General features: G+C 50.3%; 2 protein-coding genes across 2 annotated transcripts in view; both read right to left on the bottom strand.

Moving 5' to 3' along the window:
* TUBGCP2 (tubulin gamma complex component 2) overlaps positions 1 to 19,224 on the bottom strand; it is a 273,496-nt gene that overhangs the window by 197,566 nt on the left and 56,706 nt on the right. The gene's annotated exons all lie outside the window — the stretch shown is intronic.
* LOC138800055 (lamina-associated polypeptide 2-like) lies at positions 2,446 to 4,424 on the bottom strand. The gene is made up of 4 exons (XM_069981863.1): positions 4,365 to 4,424; positions 4,104 to 4,277; positions 3,551 to 4,018; positions 2,446 to 3,423 (listed from the first exon to the last, which is right to left on the bottom strand). The coding sequence occupies exons 1-4, from the start codon at positions 4,422 to 4,424 to the stop codon at positions 2,725 to 2,727; spliced, it is 1,401 nt and encodes a 466-aa protein (XP_069837964.1). The 3' UTR covers positions 2,446 to 2,724.

Below are 19,224 nucleotides of genomic sequence, written 5' to 3'. Positions count from 1 at the left end.
GAGCACCGAATCCGACTGGTGTATCAATGTTCTTGGCTTTATAACATTCTCCAATTGCCTGCTTGACCCATCTGGCTATTGTCTGTGTAGAGGCAGTCTTACCCTTAGTTTTTCCTTGAAAAGATATCAGTAAGTTATTACTCAAGCGCCATTCCTTCGTGACCTGTAGATAGTGTAGGATCGCTCTTCTAACATCAAGAGAATGGAAAGATGCTTCACGCTCATTAGTTGGTGTGTTGCAAAATGAAGGTAACACTACCTCTTGTGACCTGTGGAAGTCAGTAACAACTTTCGGTAGAAAGGCAGGGTCAGGAGAAAGAACAATTCTATCGTCTCTAATGGTCATGTAAGGGGCCTGTATAGAAAAAGCCCTAATCTCACTAACCCTCCGTGCTGACGTAATGGCTAATAGGAAGGCCAACTTGTATGATAGGAACTTAATATGACATTCAGTTATGGGTTCAAAGGTGGTAAGACCATTTAGAACTAGATTAAGGTCCCAGGGAGGAATCCTTGATTTAATAGTGGGACATAGTCTACTGGCTGCTTTAACAAATCTTTTGATCCATGGATGATCTGCCAGTTTACAGTCATAGAGGGCACTGAGGGCAGAGATCTGGACCTTAATGGTGCTGGGTCTAAGGTTCTTATTTAGACCCTCCTGAAGGAATTGTAGAATTAAAGGAACGTCCGGAGCAGCCAGTACATTAATCGGTTTATTTATAAATCTGCAAAATGCTTTCCAAGTACGCAGGTAAATGATAGAAGTAACCCTCTTTCTGCTGGCAAGTAGAGTGGTGATGACTTCCGATGAAAGGCCTCTATCTATCAACAATTGCCTTTCAAGTGCCATGCAGTCATGTGGAGATTCTGAACTAGTGGATGAAAGACTGGGCCCTGGCTGAGGAGATCTGGCCTGTCCGGTAGAATCCAGGGGTCCGTCAGAGACATCTTCCTGAGCCAAGAAAACCAGACCCTTCTTGGCCAAAAGGGAGCTATTAGTATAACGTGTGCCCTGTCTTGTCTGATCTTTCTGATAACTCTTGGAATCAGTCTGATAGGAGGGAAGGCATAAAGTAGGCCCTTGTTCCAGGGTTGCGCTAGAGCATCCAGGGCCATGGGTCTGTCGGCAGGGCAGAGGGAGAAGAACCTGTGGGTCTTTCTGTTCGTGCGTGAGGCAAAGAGGTCTATATCTGGAGTTCCCCACAGACTGCAGATCTGGAGAAAGACTTCCTGCGAGAGTTCCCACTCTCCCTGATTTAGTGAGTGTCTGCTGAGAAAGTCTGCTTTGACATTGTCCACCCCCTTCAAATGGAGAGCCGAAAGGGATAGACAATGTGGTTCTACTAGTCTGAAGAGAAAGTGGGCTAACCTCATGAGCTGTGGCGATCTCGTGCCTCCCTGATGGTTGATATATGCCACTGCTGAACTGTTGTCTGTTAAGATTCTGACATTTCTGTTCTTTATTAATGGAAGAGCCTGGGATAAGGAGAAGAATATTGCTCTCAACTCTCTCACGTTCTGAGGGTCTCTGGCTTCCTCTGGAGTCCACTGGCCCTGGAAGACCTGAGAATCCGAATGAGCTCCCCATCCCCGAGGACTGGCGTCCGTGGTGATGGTTATGACGTCTTCCAGATTCCAAGGGAGCCCTCTGGTGAGATGATCTCTTTCTTTCCACCAAGAAAGAAACCTGAGGGTCTGTGGAGATAGAAGAAAGGAAGAATCAAGAGAATCTGTCGCACCATCCCATTCACCAAGAATTTGAGACTGAAACACCCTGGAGTGATATTGTGCCCAGGGGACCGCAGGAATGCAAGAAGAGAATAGACCCAATAGTGACATAGCCTTTCTGAAGGTAGTCAGAGGAGTGTCTAAAAATTCCTGAGTTCTCTTACAGATGTTGGAAATTTTATTTTCTGGTAAGAATGACTTTCTGGATCTGGAGTCTAAACAGATACCCAGAAACTGGCAGTGTTGAGAGGGGATCTTGTTAGATTTTTCGGCATTGATCTCCCAACCCAAGTTAGACAGGATGTCCTCCACTATCTTAATCTGGGCCTGAAGGGAGTTAGACGAGTCACCTATCAGTAAGAAATCGTCTAGATATGGGACAATGATAATGTCCTGTTCTCTTATGTGGGCCATTACCTCTGACATTACTTTGGTAAACACTCTAGGTGCCTGTGAGATACCAAACGGTAAAGCCTGGTATTGAAAATGACCAATAGAATCCTGAAGTTTTACTGCCACTCTCAAAAATCTTTGATGGTCTGGGTGAATGGGAATATGGTAGTAAGCATCCTTTAAATCTAGGGTGGCCATGTAACAATCCTGGGTGAGATTTAGGATGGCTGAAGAAACTGATTCCATCTTAAACCTCTCATAGGTCAATACCTTGTTGAGAGGTTTAAGATTGATAATGGTTCTGAAAGAACCATTGGGCTTTCTTACCAGAAATAAAGTGGAGTAAAACCCTCTACCATACTCTGCCTCTGGGACTGGAATCAGGACTCTCTTATCCAGTAAGGACTGTACTTCTAGTGAGAGGGCTACATGTTTTTCAGGATCTGATGACAAATCTGTAACCACAAATCTTTCCCCTGGGGAGGACAAGAAGGAAATCTTCAATCCATGTTTTATTATATCTAGAACAAACGTGCTATTGGAAATACCACACCATTGTGAGAAAAAACATGAAAGGCGACCTCCCACAGGGACCTGGCGTCATTGTGTAGGTTTTTTGGAACTATCTGTGTTCTTGAATAGGAACCCTTTAGATTTTTTCGTGGGTCTCCACTCTTTCTTATTAGTATTAGGAGCCCTTTGTGTGTTCCTACCTTTTCCCTTGAAGGGGCGATTAGCCTGCTGAGGAATCAAAGGAAACCCCTTCTTTTTGTCTGAGGCCTTCTCAAGGATATTGTCCAGAGCTGGACCAAAAAGCAGGTTGCCTTCACATGGGACACCACATAGCTTGGATCTAGATGTGACGTCTCCTTTCCACTCCTTAAGCCACAGGGATCTGCGAGCAGAATTCGATACTGCGGCCGAACGAGCGGAAAGTTTAAGTGCGTCAGCTGACGCTTCAGACACAAATGACATAGCTTTCTCAAGGGTATCAAAGGGTTTAAGGAGTTCCTCCGCTGGTGTACCCTTGCTAATCATCTCTTTTAGCTCTGATAACCATACTTCTAAAGCTCTAGAGACTGAAGTAGCGGCCACCAAAGGCTTAAATAGAGCTGTGGATGCCTCCCAGTCCTTTTTTAAATAAACCTCCGCCCGTTTGTCCATAGGGTCTTTTAAGGAGGCACAGTCCTCAAACGGAAGAGCATTCTGCTTGAAAATCTTTGCCACCGGAGGATCTATTTTGGGAGCCACACCCCAAGTACTAGACTCTTCTTGGTCAAACGGGTACTTCCTTTTGAACTGTAAATCAAACAACAAAAAAGGGGGGGATGTCTAATAATCATGAGTTCCTACTATATTCCGGACAGAAATAGGTGTATACCTATATCCCTATATATATATATATATATATGAAAAAGACACTCACGGCAGCAGGGATAAAGAATTTTCTATCCGGGTTAGACCATTCATGTTTGATTAAGGTCTTGATATTCTGATGGATAGGGAACACCAAGCGTTTTTTAGGCGCTAAAGCTCCAAACATTCGGTCCTGTATAGTCTGGGATTCAGGAGTATCCTCTATGCCCATCGTCTCTCTTACTGCTTTAATAAGGATATCTACAGTTGGAGACGGGTCAGTCGCAACCTCTAATCCTTCTACTCCTGACGACCCCAGGTCCTCTGCCTCTGTGCCTAGACTCTGTTCCTCCTCATCTCCTATAGAGGATGGAGGTTCGGATACAGACATACTATGCCCAGCTTCTTCAAGATCAACTGATGGAATAACCACTGGAGCAGCCATAGGCGGAGGCAGATTCGGAGCTGGTATAGGGATAGTTGGAAGGGTAGGAGAAGGCACCTGAAGTGGAGGCTGCGACTGAGAAGGCATGGCAGCCTAAAAAACAAAGAAAGAACTTTCTGAGGATGTTCTATATACATATATATATATGATATTACTTCCCCCTTTCTTTCTTACGTACCCTAATTTCCTTCTTAATGATGCTTCTCATGTTACGTACAAATGAAGGTCCCTGATCTTCCAATACTCTATTCATACAGCTACCACAGAGAAGTTTATTGTATGAGCTACTAAGACGTTTTCTACAAGTTGGGCATTCCTTGCTTTTAGCTCTGCTTTTACCGGATGACCCTTCCTAAATAAATGAGATAAATAAACAATAGAAATCATAAGAAAAAATAAGCCTGTTTGGGGAAAAACTCCCCTCTTACCCACTCCATACCGATAAAGCCTGTGTTGAAGGTGAAGTGGTTTCAATAGTTTCAGCGCTTTCCGCCTCCATAACGATAATAGAAGTTTTAGGAGGTTAGATATCCAACTGCAGCTAGCTACAGTGAAGCGGTATAACAGCACCAGGCAGCTACTCACTTGAAAGGAGCAGCTGTAGTACTGGATGTACTGCCCCGGCGTCTTCTTCGGCACCCTTTTTAAATTTGGCGCCGAATCCCTTGTGACCGGCTGGTCCCGCCCCCTATGCCGCGCGCTGATACGGCGTCACCCTCCCGGCGCTCTCCCCGAGCAGGCCTAAGCCCCGGAAGTTGCCGAACACGGCCGGCAGAGCAACCCCCTCCCCAGTGCTTCCGGCTACCCATGCCACAGCGCGCGCGAGCACAGTGCTGCAGACCGGAGCACCAGCCGCACCGAGGAGAGTCAGGGGAGCCCCGGGGACCCGTCTTCCGGAGGTGTCGGGGGGGGAGCCAGACTAGGAGGCTGCTCCACCAGCGGAGTCTGATGCCGCCGGGACGCCGGTAAGGTATACCACGGCCACCCCAGTCACCTCTCTTTTTCCAGGGTTGGGAAGGAGAGAGACCCCTTCCAGCTCCTGCTCCCGTAGGGACAGGAAACAGAAACTGACGAGAGGAGGGGAGTTTACTCTTTTAAAAGATCCAGGGATTTCCTGTATCCTGTTTCCTGTCCTATGGGAGCAGGGAGTGGACCTCTCCAGGGGTGCCGTCATCGGGCGAAGAGAGAAAGGATCATATGATATATATTATTCTCATAAAAAGGCTTTGAAACCTTAGGTGATGTATGGTTTACACTTTGCTTTTATTTGTATGGTCGTTATTTTATGTGTAATATGTGATGATCTCAGTGAGACAAGAGACAATTCAGTAGGATCCAAATATTATATCTGTAATAAGCGCCCAGGTACTTCATATTATTGGTGTATGTATTATACTATATGATTATGTACAGTAAGAGATGGGACCATGAGACCAGTCATTAGGCCTGTGTGATCTAATCATAAAGATGTTTTCTATGTACAAAACGAAGTAAAAAAGACTAAAAAGAAGTGGAAAATTCTGAAGATCTCATACTGACGATTGTGAATTCACTGATTGGCTATTATAAGTGAATCTAGTGGTTACATAGTAGGTCACATTGTGGAAATGTTATTGCATTCACCTGTTATGCTGTTTTTGGTTTATGTATCAATGAACTTTTATTTTTGCTTTTGCCATGAGATAAGATTTGTTCACATCTGAACTTTTCTTTTTCAGAAACTTTTTAAAGTTAGTTGTTGTGACTTTCCAATACCCACATGATGCCTAAGTGGTAGAGTCCTTGTGATAGAGTCACGTCTGTTATATACAGTGAAGAACTTATTGTCTGATCACTCAGTGTCACACGGAGACGTAGGAGTGACAGGAGACTAGTTAGGTTCGAGACGGAGGATTGTCTTACCTTTAAAGCCTTCCTACGGTAAAGGGACCTAGAGAAGGGGGCTACATCTGTAGTCAAGATTAGGGACAGGAGTGATAAGACAATAAGGTTTGGTTATTTTGATAAAAGCCGGAGAGGTATTAGTCATGTATATATGTTGGTTTGGGTATTGATAATAACCTTTTATTTGTTTTGTTGTAACTAAGCTGTATATTGATTTGATGTATACTGCACAGACTCACCCATTGTTTAGTATTTTCTTTCAGTTATTACAGATCTACCTACCTCATCTGCTGTAAGTTTGTTCCGCCATCTATAACTCTCAATAAAACATATAGTACTATTTTTGTCTATCCTATGGTGATGCCCATAAACTAATGGGAGTCCTTCAGGGTCTCATCCAAGTGGTCTTATGCCTAATACTGGTCTGTTTGCCAGTAAAAGTGTTTATGTGTATTCTCTCTCGTATAAAACCTCGACAAACAAAAAGATCTACCATCATATAGGTAACTAACGGGATTATGTTTTCTTTCTCTTATCGGTTCTCTTGAATCTGTGTCGCCTGGACATTTCTGGAGGTTGGATGCTGGACAAGTACTTGGAGGATGGGTTCACCCTATGGAGAAGATGTGACCCCTGAGCAACCCGCGGCTCAGACAGTATTTTTGGAACCTCTGGCTATGTACCAACCACAGTGATTCCAGTCCAAGGCTTCACGGATGTCAAATGGGGGAATGATAAGGCCAGGTATTGGGATTTTACCTACTTGCACCGTACCTATTTGACTACACATATATATACTGCCCTCTGAATGAGGAGATGATCAGAGCGTGACAGAGAGATGTTCTGGATGAAGAAGAGGAATGCTGGAAGCACGTCACTTAGAACAGCTCCTGGAAAGTTATCATTTGTAGACACAATCCCCAAGGACCCAGAGACTCTTATCTATAAACAATTTATGGAAAACAACTACATTGTGCTCTTGGATTCATGAAAAAGTATCTTTGTACAGAATGTATTGTTTTAACCTTTTTGACCTTTTTGAATAATAATAATAATGAATACTAATATAGATGCCATTGCGCATGACTGAATATCTAAATCACTAGCACCGCCTCATCTATGTCTTATTAGCATTTGTTACCACCCTATATTTTATCTGTCTATAAAATGTGATGACCATAATAAAACTTGGGCCATTTTCTCCAGGCTTATAATCATGATACATTGTCTTATCTGTGTCAGTGATGTATAAGTAACGAGCTGGTAATACTGCAGGATTCCAACTCTAGATATAATTTAAAAACCATCCTTTACCTGGGTTTTCGGCTTCTCTCCATAGAGAGATGTCAACATATAAATTTAGTCTTATCACCGGGGTCTATTGTCAGGTGAAGGTCCGAGCTGAACATCAGTAGGAAACGTGTTTTCTTACTTTGTCACAAACGTTCAACTATTTATATACAGAATTGCTGCTTATTAGCGGGAAAACTGTATAGTAGTATATAGCCCCCTGTTGCTCCCCCAGTAGTATATAGCCCCCCTGTGCGCTCTCCCCCTGTAGTATATAGCCCCCTGTGAGCTCCCCCCAGTAGTATATAGCCTCCCCGTGCGCTCTTCCCCTGTAGAATATAGCCCCCTGTGAGCTCCCCCAGTAGTATATAGCCCCCCTGTGCGCTCTCCCCCTGTAGTATATAGCCCCCTGTGCGCTGTCCCCCAGTAGTATATAGCCCCCTGTGAGCTCCCCCCAGTAGTATATAGCCCCCCTGTGCTCTCCCCCTGTAGTATATAGCCCCCTGTGAGCTCCCCCCAGTAGTATATAGCCCCTGTGAGCTCCCCCCAAGTAGTATATAGCCCCCCTGTAAGCTCCCCCCTGTAGTATATAGCCCCCTGTGAGCTCCCCCTGTAGTATATAGCCCCCCCGTGCGCTGTCCCCCTGTAGTATATAGCCCCCTGTGAGCTCCCCCCAGTAGTATATAGCGCCCCTGTGCTCTCCCCCCAGTAGTATATAGCCCCCTGTGAGGTCCCCCCCAGTAGTATATAGCCCCCCTTGTGCTTTCCCCCTGTAGTATATAGCCCCTGTGAGGTCCCCCCTGTAGTATATAACCCCCTGTGCGCTCCCCCCAGTAGTATATAGCTCCCTCAGTAGTATATAGCCCCCTGTGAGGTCCCCCCTGTAGTATATAGCCCCCTGTGCGCTCCCCCCAGTAGTATATAGCCCCCTCAGTAGTATATAGCCCCCTGTGAGGTCCCCCCTGTAGTATATAGTCCACCTGTGCGCTCTCCCCTTGTAGATGCCCCCCAGACAGAAAAAAAAATAACAAAAACAACTCACCTAGCACCTCATTCCCCGCTGCGGCTGTCTTCTTCTCTTCCCGTCGGTCCGGCCCCCGGCTGATACACGCTCTGTAGGGATGTCCCGGGGATTCCCCAGCAGAGCGCGCATCAGTGACCTCAGCGTACGCCGCCGGCCTGCACTTCTGGAAAGGACAGGCCGGCAGCGTACACTGAGGTCTGTGGTGCGGCTCTGCTGGGGAATCCCCGGGACATCCCCAGAGAGCGCGTATCAGCCGGGGGCCGGACCGACACTGCCCCCAGCCCCACAGGCGTACTGACATCTAAGGACAGTACGCCTATGGGGCGGGAGGCAGTGCGGTGGGGAGCGGGACGGACCGGATCCGGGGCGGTTAGGAGGTCTGACCAGGGGTCCGGACAGCTGGCCTCCGCGGTCCGGGTTCGGACCGCGGTCCGCCAGTTGAGGACCCCTGCCCTATAGTGACTCAGAGGAGAGGATACATTCTAGCCATTTCAGTACTGAACATGCTAGAATGTATCCCCTGCAGTGAGAAACTAAAAGGAGAGGATATACTCAGAGGAGAGGATACATTCTAGGCATTTCAGTACTGAACATGCTAAATATATCCTCTGCAGTTAGAAACTCAAAGGAGATGATATACTCAGAGGAGAGGATACATTTTAGCCATTTCACTACTGAGCATGCTAAATGTATCCCCTACAGTGAGAGACTCAGAGGAGGAGATACATTCTAGCCATTTCAGTACTGAAGATGCTAGAATGTATCCCTTGCAGTGAGAAACTCAAAGGAGAGGATGGCTCAGAGGAGAGGATACATTCTAGGCATTTCAGTACTGAACATGCTAAATGTATCCCCTGCAGTGAGAAACTCAGAAAAGAGGATACACTCAGAGGAGAGGATACATTCTAGCATGTTCAGTACTGAAGTGTCTAGAATGTATCCTCTTCTCTGAGTTTCTCACTGCAGGGTATACATCCTAGCATGTTTAGGGCTATGTTCACACATAGTATTTCGGTCATTCTTTCTTCAACCAAAACCGAGTGCTGTGTTTTATGTGTGAACATAGCCTAGTAATGTAAAGTCCATCGAGTATCCTCTCCTCTGAGAGGGCATACATTCTAGAATGTTTAGTACTGAAATGTCTGGAGTGTATCCTCTCCTCTGAGAGGGCATCTCCACAAGGTGTACCCTCTCCTCTAAGAGGGCATCTCCACCAGGTGTATCCTCTCCTCTGAGAGGGCATACATTCTAGCAAGTGCAGTTTTGAAAGGTCTAGACCACAGGTGTCAGACTTCATCCCTCGGCTGTTACAAACTACATTTTCCTTCATGCCTTACTTGTCCAGACATGGTGGGAATTGTAGTTCTGCAACTGCTGGAGGGCCTGAGTCTGACATCTCTGGTCTAGAATGTTCTCTTTTCTAACTGCAGGGTATACAGTCTAGTATGTATCCTCTCCTCTGAGCGTATCCTCTCTTCTGAGCTTCTCCCTGAGCGGGTCATATTATACAGCATGATTAAGAGGTGAAAGCGAGCGGCGATGTTTTAGGTCAGTGCTTTCTTCCCCTTTGTTCCCTGCACATTTTCTGTGTTATTACACACACAGACAGTGACTGGGGGAACTGCGGGCAGCTGCGGGAGGGGCAGCCCAAAAAATCCTTAGATTGTTCAAGCTGCCCATTGTAGACAGCAGCACTATCGTGATCTGGATTACTCGACCAGTTTGAAGACCACAATCAGCTGATAACGTGGATTATTACACCAAATGATTATCAGACGTAACGGCCAGGAAACCTTTGGTGTAATACACCATTGTCTGTACAAGGAACAGGACTGGTGTGTGGGTCTGTATACAGGGCAGAGGACTGGTGTGTGGGGGTCTGTATACAGGGGGAAAGGACTGGTGTGTGTGGGGTCTGTATACAGGGGGAGAGGACTGGTGTGTGTGGTCTCTATACAGGGGGAGAAGACTGGTGTGTGTGGTCTGTATACAGGGGGAGGGGACTGGTGTGTGGGGTCTGTATACAGGGGGGAGAGGACCGGTGTGTGGGGCCTGTATACAGGGGGAGAGGACTTGTGTGTGTGTGTGTGGGGGGGGGGGCTGTATACAGGGGGAGAGGACTGGTGTGTGTGGTCTGTATACAGGGGGAGAGGACTGGTGTGTGGGGTCTTTATACAGGGGGAGAGGACTGGTGTGTGTGGTCTGTATACAGGGGGAGAGGACTGGTGTGTGTGGGGTCTGTATGCAGGGAGAGAGGACTGGTGTGTGGGGTCTGTATACAGGGAGAGAGGACTGGTGTGTGGGGTCTGTATACAGGGGGAGAGGACTGGTGTGTGGGGTCTGTATACAGGGGAGAGGACTGGTGTGTGGGGTCTGTATACAGGGGAGAGGACTGGTGTGAGGGGTCTGTATACAGGGGGAGAGGACAGGCGTGTGTGGGGTCTGTATACAGGGGGAGATGACTGGTGTGTGTAGGGTCTGTATACAGGGGGAAAGGACTGGTGTGTGTAGGGTCTGTATACAGGGGGAGAGGACTGGTGTGGGGGGCCTGTATACAGGGGGAGAGGACAGGCGTGTGTGGGGTCTGTATACAGGGGAGAGGACTGGTGTGTGTAGTCTGTATACAGGGGGAGAGGACTGGTGTGGGGGGTCTGTATACAGGAGCAGAGGACTGGTGTGGGGGGTCTGTATACAGGGGAGAGGACTGGTGTGGGGGGTCTGTATACAGGGGAGAGTACTGGTGTGTGGGGGATCTATATACAGGGGGAGAGGACTGGTGTGTGGGGGGTCTGTATACAGGGGGAGAGGACTGGTGTGTGTGGGGGGTCTGTATACAGGGGGAGAAGACTAGTGTGGGGTGACTGTATACAAGGGGAGAGGACTGGTGTGTGGGGGCTGTATACAGGGGAGAGGACTGGTGTGTGGGGTCTGTATACAGGGGGAGAGGACTGGTGACTGGGGTCTGTATACAGGGGGAGAGGACTGGTGTGTGGGGTCTATATACAGGGGAAAAGACTGGTGGGGGGGGTCTGTATACAGGAGGAAAGGACTGGTGTGTGGTCTGTATACAGGGGTGAGGACTGGTGTGAGGGGTCTGTATACAGGGGAGAGGACTGGTGTGAGGGGTCTGTATACAGGGGAGAGGACTGGTGTGTGTGGGGTCTGTATACAGGGGAGAGGACTGGTGTGTGGGGGATCTATATACAGGGGGAGAGGACTGGTGTGTGTGGGGGGTCTGTATACAGGGGGAGAAGACTAGTGTGGGGGGACTGTATATAGCGGATAGGACTGGTGTGTGTGGTCTGTATACAGGGGGAGAGGACTGGTGTGTGGGGGTCTGTATACAAGGGGAGAGGACTGGTGTGTGTGTGTCTCTATACAGGGGAGAGGACAGGCGTGTGTGTGGGGTCTGTATACAGGGGGAGAGGACAGGCGTGTGTGGGGTCTGTATACAGGGGGAGATGACTGGTGTGTGTAGGGTCTGTATACAGGGGGAAAGGACTGGTGTGTGTAGGGTCTGTATACAGGGGGAGAGGACAGGTGTGTGTGGGGTCTGTATACAGGGGAGATAACTGGTGTGTGTAGGGTCTGTATACAGGGGGAGAGGACTGGAGTGGGGGGCGGGCTGTATACAGGGGAGAGCACTGGAGTGAGGGGTCTATACAGGGGGAGAGGACTGGTGTGTGTGGTCTGTATACAGGGGAGAGGACTGGTGTGTGGGGTCTGTATACAGGGGGAGAGGACTGGTGTGGGGGGGTGTATACAGGGGGAGAGGACTGGTGTGTGTGTGTGGGGGGGGGTCTGTATACAGGGGGAGAGGACTGGTGTGTGGGGGGTCTTTATACAGGGGAGAGGACTGGTGTGTGTGGGGTCTGTATACAGGGGCGAGGACTGGTGTGGGGGGGTCTGTATACAGGGGAGAGGACTGGTGTGGGGGGGTGTATACAGGGTGAGAGGACTGGTGTGGGGGGGGGGGTGTCTGTATACAGGGGGAGAGGACTGGTATGTGGGGTCTGTATACAGGGGGAGAGGACTGGTGTGTGTGGAGTCTGTATACAGGGGAGAGGACTGGTGTAGGGATGCACGATGCACCGAAATATCGATACTACTATCGATATTTCGGGCAAAAAAACGATTCGGTACCAGGATTTCCTGGTATCGATATTTTATATTAAGCTGCCTAATAACGCAGCTTAACATAAAGTATAGAGCAGAGAACACAGCCGGCGACTAGCAGAGCGCTGGCCATGTTCTCTGTGTGCCGCCCCCTGCCCCCTGGCGTCACTTCCTCCTCCGCCCGCCCCTTCCTCCGCTCGCCCCTTCCTCCGCTCACTGCAGGGATAACTTATAGCCGGCACACAGCGATCGCTAGTGCCGGCTATATAACTGTGCAGATGCCGCTGTCACAACTGATTGCGGCATCTGACCCATCCTGAGCCTCTCCAGAAGCAGTGGGGGTCGGCTACTATGTGTAACAGACCCCCCCCGCTGCTAATGACCCGCAGCCTGTCACACCTCAGCCTCCTGTCCCCCCTGTCATGCAGCCGGTGTGAGGAGCTGCGTCTAGGGCTGCACTCAGTGTGAGGTTGGTGAGACTGACTGATGCCCGCTCGCCCTCCGTCCATCTGCAGAGCTGTTCCTATGCATATTCGTGTGTGCACACTCTCGGTGGCTGCGCTTCCTGACCGGCCTGAGTGTGCACACATGAATATGCAGGAGGAACGGAGGCCTGACAGCTGGGAGCTTCCCGGAGCTGAGGGGAAGGGGGATTTGTAAAGGGAGCTAATTTAAGGTGGAACAGACAGCCTGAATCTTGGCCAGCAGCAAAGGTTAATCTTCCTGCTGGCCGAGGTTCAGGCTGTCTGTTCCACCTTAAAGGGAATGTGTCGCCAAGTAAAAAAAAATTTTGAAAGTGTTAAAACTGAATTTATTTATTTTTTTGTTAATTTATATGTGTTTTTCATTATTTTTACATGTAAGGAAATATGAAAAATTAACTAATTTTTCATATTTCCCAGTGATGGCCACCAGGGGGAGCTCCAGCAGGAAACTGCTGGTAAAAGCAGCCTGAAACCCGGCTGCTGAAAAAAAGAGTCAGTCTCTGCTCAACTGCTGTGACATCATCACCTCCCCCCTCTTTTCACAGGAGAACAAAGAGGGGAAAGGTGATATTATGTGTACTGTAGGGCAGCGCCATTTTGTTGTTGTCTGCACAGCAGTACAGATAGAAGAAACATGTCCCTATTCTTTCATAATACACCTCAACTTGCTGCAGAACCATATAAAGTTCGCCTGCCCACACACACCTCCCGCACTTCTCACCGCCCATCCCCCGCATGCACATAGTATTGTTGTTACACTCGTACAGACAGCTCATGTCATACATTACACAGGTAGAGGATGTGTGTATATGTGTGTGTGTGTGTGTATATATATATATATATATATATGTGTGTGTACACAGGCTATTGCTCTCTGGTTTCAGCAGTGTATATACATTACACAGGTAGGAGATATATATATACACACATACACACACAGTGGTGCCTTGGATTACGAGCATAATTCGTTCCGGGACCGCGCTTGTAATCCAAATCCACTCTTAAACCAAGGCAAATTTTCCCATAAGAAATCTCTGATCTGCAGAAAATTGGTTCCACACCCCAAAAATAATGATTTATTATTCGGAATAACATGTAAAACAGATGAAACAAACATTCAGAAACAGCAGAATATGTGATATTATGAGTTACTGTACAGTAATGGAGAGGATGGGAAACGCAAGAGCTGACAGAGACTGCAGGGAGCATGAAGGTATGAGCAGGACAGATGTGGGCACATACAGGCAGCACTCTGTCTGCGGAGAGAGGGGTTACTGCTATGAAGAGATTACCTCCACAGTCCTGTCCCCTGATGTAAGCCCCAGCCTGAAGTGGATCAGCTATGATATGGAAGGTGAGGGAGACTTACTGGGTCAGAGTACAGGGCTGTAGACCCCGCTATGCAGACCATGCCCCTCCTCCACTCACGCTCCCATCCAGTACAGGGAGCTCTTACACCAAAGCAATGCTCTTACACCAAGTCACTATTTTGAAAAACTGTGATCTCTTAAACCAAGTCACTCTTAAACCAAGGTACCACTGTGTGTGTGTATATATATTGTGATATAAGTCACTGGGATCGCTTTTGCTGGGTCAAAGGACACGTATCTGGTTCATCCAAATCAGGCCAACAGCATACATAGGTGCAATCTGACACGTAGTCAGGTTTATTTAAAAGGTTGCAAGCAGAAAATAAAACAAAAGAGCAACGAAAGAAAATCCTTGCCTGTCCGGCACTTACTATACATTCAGGTATCCTGACTATCAGCTGGAGAGCTGCTCCCTGCCAGCTTACCAAACACTTAAGCAACCTTTACTACTCACATCAATCTCTCACACAGACAGGCTTTCTGTGTCCCCAGCCAGAGAGAGCAATCTGCCCTCCTGGCTTCTCTTATATACCCGCCCTCTGAGCAGCTTCATTAATTACCCTGCAGGTGAGAGGCCTGGGCTGTTAGCTGACATAGGAGAGGAACCTAGGAGAAATATACCTCCCTTCCACAACCATTCCTGCATAGGTGTCACAATATATATATATATATATATATATATATATATATACAGTATATATATATATATATATATATATATATATATATATATACATAAACAGGAGAGTACAGGCTATTGGGGAGGGAGAGGCTGGCGTGATGGAGGGACAGTGTGATGTGGCAGGGGGGAGAGGGGCTGGGGTGACGGGGGAGAGAGGCAGGGGTGACAGGAGGGAGAAAGAGTGGGGTGACAGGGGGATAGATGCTGGGGTGACAGGGGGAAGAGAGGCTGGGGTGGCAGGAGGGAGAGAGGCTAGGGTGGCAGGAGGGAGAGAGGCTGGGGTGGCAGGAGGGAGAGAGGCTGGGGTGGCAGGAGGGAGAGAGGCTGGGGTGGCAGGAGGGAGAGAGGCTGGGGTGACAGGGAGATAGATGCTGGGGTGACAGGAGGGAGAGATGCTGGGGTGACAGGAGGGAGAGAGGCTGGGGTGGCAGGAGGGAGAGAGGCTAAGGTGGCAGGAGGGAGAGAGGGTGGGGTGGCAGGGGAGAGAGAGGCTGGGGTGGCAGGAGGGAGAGAGGCTGGGGTGACAGGGGGATAGATGCTGGGGTGACAGGAGGGAGAGAGGCTGGGGTGATGGGGGACAGGCTGATGTTGCAGGGGGAGGGAGGCTGGGGTGACAGAAGGAGCAATTGGGGGGGGGGGGGGCACGGGAAACAGCGGGGCGCACAGGGATAAGCCGCGGCAGCGGCAGGCTGGTATAGTACAGTTACAGGACGGCAGTGAGCTTCCGGCACGGACAAGCTGTAATTCACCGGCCCGGAAGCTCACAGCTGCAGCTCCTCGGTGCCCGGACTTCCCTCCTGTTCGGCGGAGGACATGTGAGAAGGAGACAGGGGAGAAGTCCGGGCACCAAGGAGCTGCAGCTGGGAGCTTCTGGGCTGGTGTATTACAGCCTGTGTGTGCCCGAAGCTCACTCCGGCCCTGTAGCTGTACTGGATGGGCCCTGGCTGGCCTGGGGTCTGCTGGACGGTGAGTGGGGTGGGAGGGGGGCCAGTCCGACACTGGGGGAGGGGAGAGAGCTGCACACAGTTCTCCTGCCAACTCTGCCGGTCTCTCTTCTCCCCCGTTCTTGTGCCTCTTGCTGGGCTGGGACTTCAGGAAAATGGCGCCGCCACCCTGCCCCATGTACTTCAGCTGTGTATTGCGCATGTCCATGCACATGCGCAGTACACAGTGACGGAGCCTCCAGTGCAAGTGAACCAGACGGACTCCGTCGGTTCACTTCAATGTTCTGGAGGTGCCGTATAGTGTCTGTGTGTGTGTCGCGAAATGACGTCACACACAGACACTATAAACATGGCAGCCCCCTGTGAAGACATCAATGTAATTAAAAAACACTTAAGCCCTATGTAAAAAAATAAAATAAAAATAGAACACAGTTACTTTTTCTTACTACCTTTTATTAAAAAAATTTCAAAAACATGACACTGTCCCTTTAAACTCCCTTTACAAATCCCCCCTCCCCTCTGCTTTGACAAGCCTCATGCTTTGAGTGGTACCGCAGTGAGAGCAGGGGATGTGTGCAGACATTGCAAACATCCCTGCCCTCTTGTGTGCCCCGCCCCACATCCCTGCCCTCTGGTGTGCCCCCCCCCCCCCCCCCCCACATCCCTGCCCTCTGGTGTGCCCCCCCCCCCGCCCCACATCCCTGCCCTCTGGTGTGCCCCCCCCCCCCCCCGCCCCACATCCCTGCCCTCTGGTGTGCCCCCCCCCCCCGCCCCACATCCCTGCCCTCTGGTGTGCCCCCCCCCCCCCCCGCCCCACATCCCTGCCCTCTGGTGTGCCCCCCCCCCCCGCGCCACATCCCTGCCCTCTGGTGTGCCCCCCCCCCCCGCGCCACATCCCTGCCCTCTGGTGTGCCCCCCCCGCCCCACATCCCTGCCCTCTGGTGTGGGGGTTGTAGTCTGTACCCAGTGGCGGATTAAATGTACCCTGGGCCCTGGGCTGTTCACCCAACCTGGATCCCCCCCCCGTCAATCCGCCCACTACTGCCCCCCCCCCCCCTGCTGTCCCCAATAAACACAATGTTTGGTCCCTTGCTGCACAGAGGATGTCAGGAGAGGAGGGGGCTGATCTTATAGGGGAGGTCACAGCAGCACAGAGAATGTCAGGAAAGGAGGGGGCTGATCTTATAGGGGAGGTCACAGCAGCACAGAGGATGTCAGGAGAGGAGCGTGCTGATCTTATAGGGGAGGTCACAGCGTCACAGCAGCACAGAGAATGTCAGGAGAGGAGGGGGCTGATCTTATAGGGGAGGTCACAGCAGCACAGAGGATGTCAGGAGAGGAGGGGGCTGATCTTATAGGGGAGGTCACAGCAGTACAGAGAATGTCAGGAGAGGAGGGGGCTGATCTTATAGGGAGGTCACAGCAGCACAGAGGATGTCAGGAGAGGAGGGGGCTGATCTTATAGGAGAGGTCGCAGGGTCCCAGCAGCACAGAGGATGTCAGGAAAGGAGGGGGCTGATCTTATAGGGGAGGTCACAGCAGCACAGAGAATGTCAGGAAAGGAGGGGGCTGATCTTATAGGGGAGGTCACAGCAGCACAGAGGATGTCAGGAGAGGAGCGTGCTGATCTTATAGGGGAGGTCACAGCGTCACAGCAGCACAGAGAATGTCAGGAGAGGAGGGGGCTGATCTTATAGGGGAGGTCACAGCAGCACAGAGGATGTCAGGAGAGGAGGGGGCTGATCTTATAGGGGAGGTCACAGCAGTACAGAGAATGTCAGGAGAGGAGGGGGCTGATCTTATAGGGAGGTCACAGCAGCACAGAGGATGTCAGGAGAGGAGGAGGCTGATCTTATAGGAGAGGTCGCAGGGTCCCAGCAGCACAGAGGATGTCAGGAAAGGAGGGGGCTGATCTTATAGGAGAGGTCACAGCAGCACAGAGGATGTCAGGAGATGAGGGTGCTGATCTTATAAGGGAGGTCACAGCAGCACAGAGGATGTCAGGAGAGGAGTGTGCTGATCGATAGGGGAGGTCACAGCAGCACAGAGGATGTCAGGAGAGGAGGAGTCTGATCTTATAGGGGAGGTCACAGCGTCCCAGCAGCACAGAGGATGTCAGGAGAGGAGGGTGCTGATCTATAGGGGAGGTCACAGCAGCACAGAGGATGTCCGGAGAGGAAGGAGTGTGCTGATCTTATGAGAGGTCACAGCAGCACAGAGGATGTCAGGAAAGGAGTGTGCTGATCTATAGAGGAGGTCACAGCAGCACAGAAGATGTCAGGAGAGGAATGTGCTGATCTATGGGGAGGTCACAGCAGCACAGAGGATGTCAGGAGAGGAGTGTGCTGATCTATAGGGGACGTCACAACAGCACAGAGGATGTCAGGAGAGGAGTGTGCTGATCTATGGGGAGGTCACAGCAGCACAGAGGATGTCAGGAGAGGAGGGTGCTGATCTTATAAGGGGGGGGGTTGTATTTTTTTTCGAGGTATCGAACTGGTATTGAGTATCGAACTAAAAAATCAAGTATTGGTATCGAACTCAAAATTCTGGTATCGTGACATCACTAGACTGGTGTGTGTGGGGGGTCTGTATACGGGGGAGAGGACTGGTGTGAGTCTGTATACAGGGGGAGAGGACTGGTGGGGGGGGTCTGTATACAGGGGGAGAGGACTAGTGTGTGGGGTCTGTATACAGTGGGAGAGGGGACCAGTGTGGGGTGTCTGTGTACAGGGGTTCTCTCCCCCTGTATACAGACCCCACACACCAGTCCTCTCCCCCTGTATACAGACCCCACACACCAGTCCTCTCCCCCTGTATACAGACCCCACACACCAGTCCTCTCCCCCTGTATACAGACCCCACACACCAGTCCTCTCCCCCTGTATACAGACCCCACACACCAGTCCTCTCCCCCTGTATACAGACCCCACACACCAGTCCTCTCCCCCTGTATACAGACCCCACACACCAGTCCTCTCCCCCTGTATACAGACCCCACACACCAGTCCTCTCCCCCTGTATACAGACCCCACACACCAGTCCTCTCCCCCTGTATACAGACCCCACACACCAGTCCTCTCCCCCTGTATACAGACCCCACACACCAGTCCTCTCCCCCTGTATACAGACCCCACACACCAGTCCTCTCCCCCTGTATACAGACCCCACACACCAGTCCTCTCCCCCTGTATACAGACCCCACACACCAGTCCTCTCCCCCTGTATACAGACCCCCCCACCCCCAGTCCTCTCCCCCTGTATACAGACCCCCCACACACCAGTCCTCTCCCCCTGTATACAGACCCCCCACACACCAGTCCTCTCCCCCTGTATACAGACCCCACACACACCAGTCCTCTCCCCCTGTATATAGACCCCACACCAGTCCTTTCCCCTGTATACAGACCATACACCAGTCCTCTCCCCCTGTATACAGACCCCCCCCCACACACCAGTCCTCTCCCCTGTATACAGACCCCACACCAGTCCTTTCCCCTGTAT

This window comes from Dendropsophus ebraccatus, chromosome 8 (genome assembly GCF_027789765.1).
Source record: "Dendropsophus ebraccatus isolate aDenEbr1 chromosome 8, aDenEbr1.pat, whole genome shotgun sequence".
In the NCBI taxonomy this organism is placed as follows: domain Eukaryota; kingdom Metazoa; phylum Chordata; class Amphibia; order Anura; family Hylidae; genus Dendropsophus; species Dendropsophus ebraccatus.
Note: the sequence above shows the minus strand (reverse complement) of the source record. Positions and strands in the feature narration are given on the sequence as shown.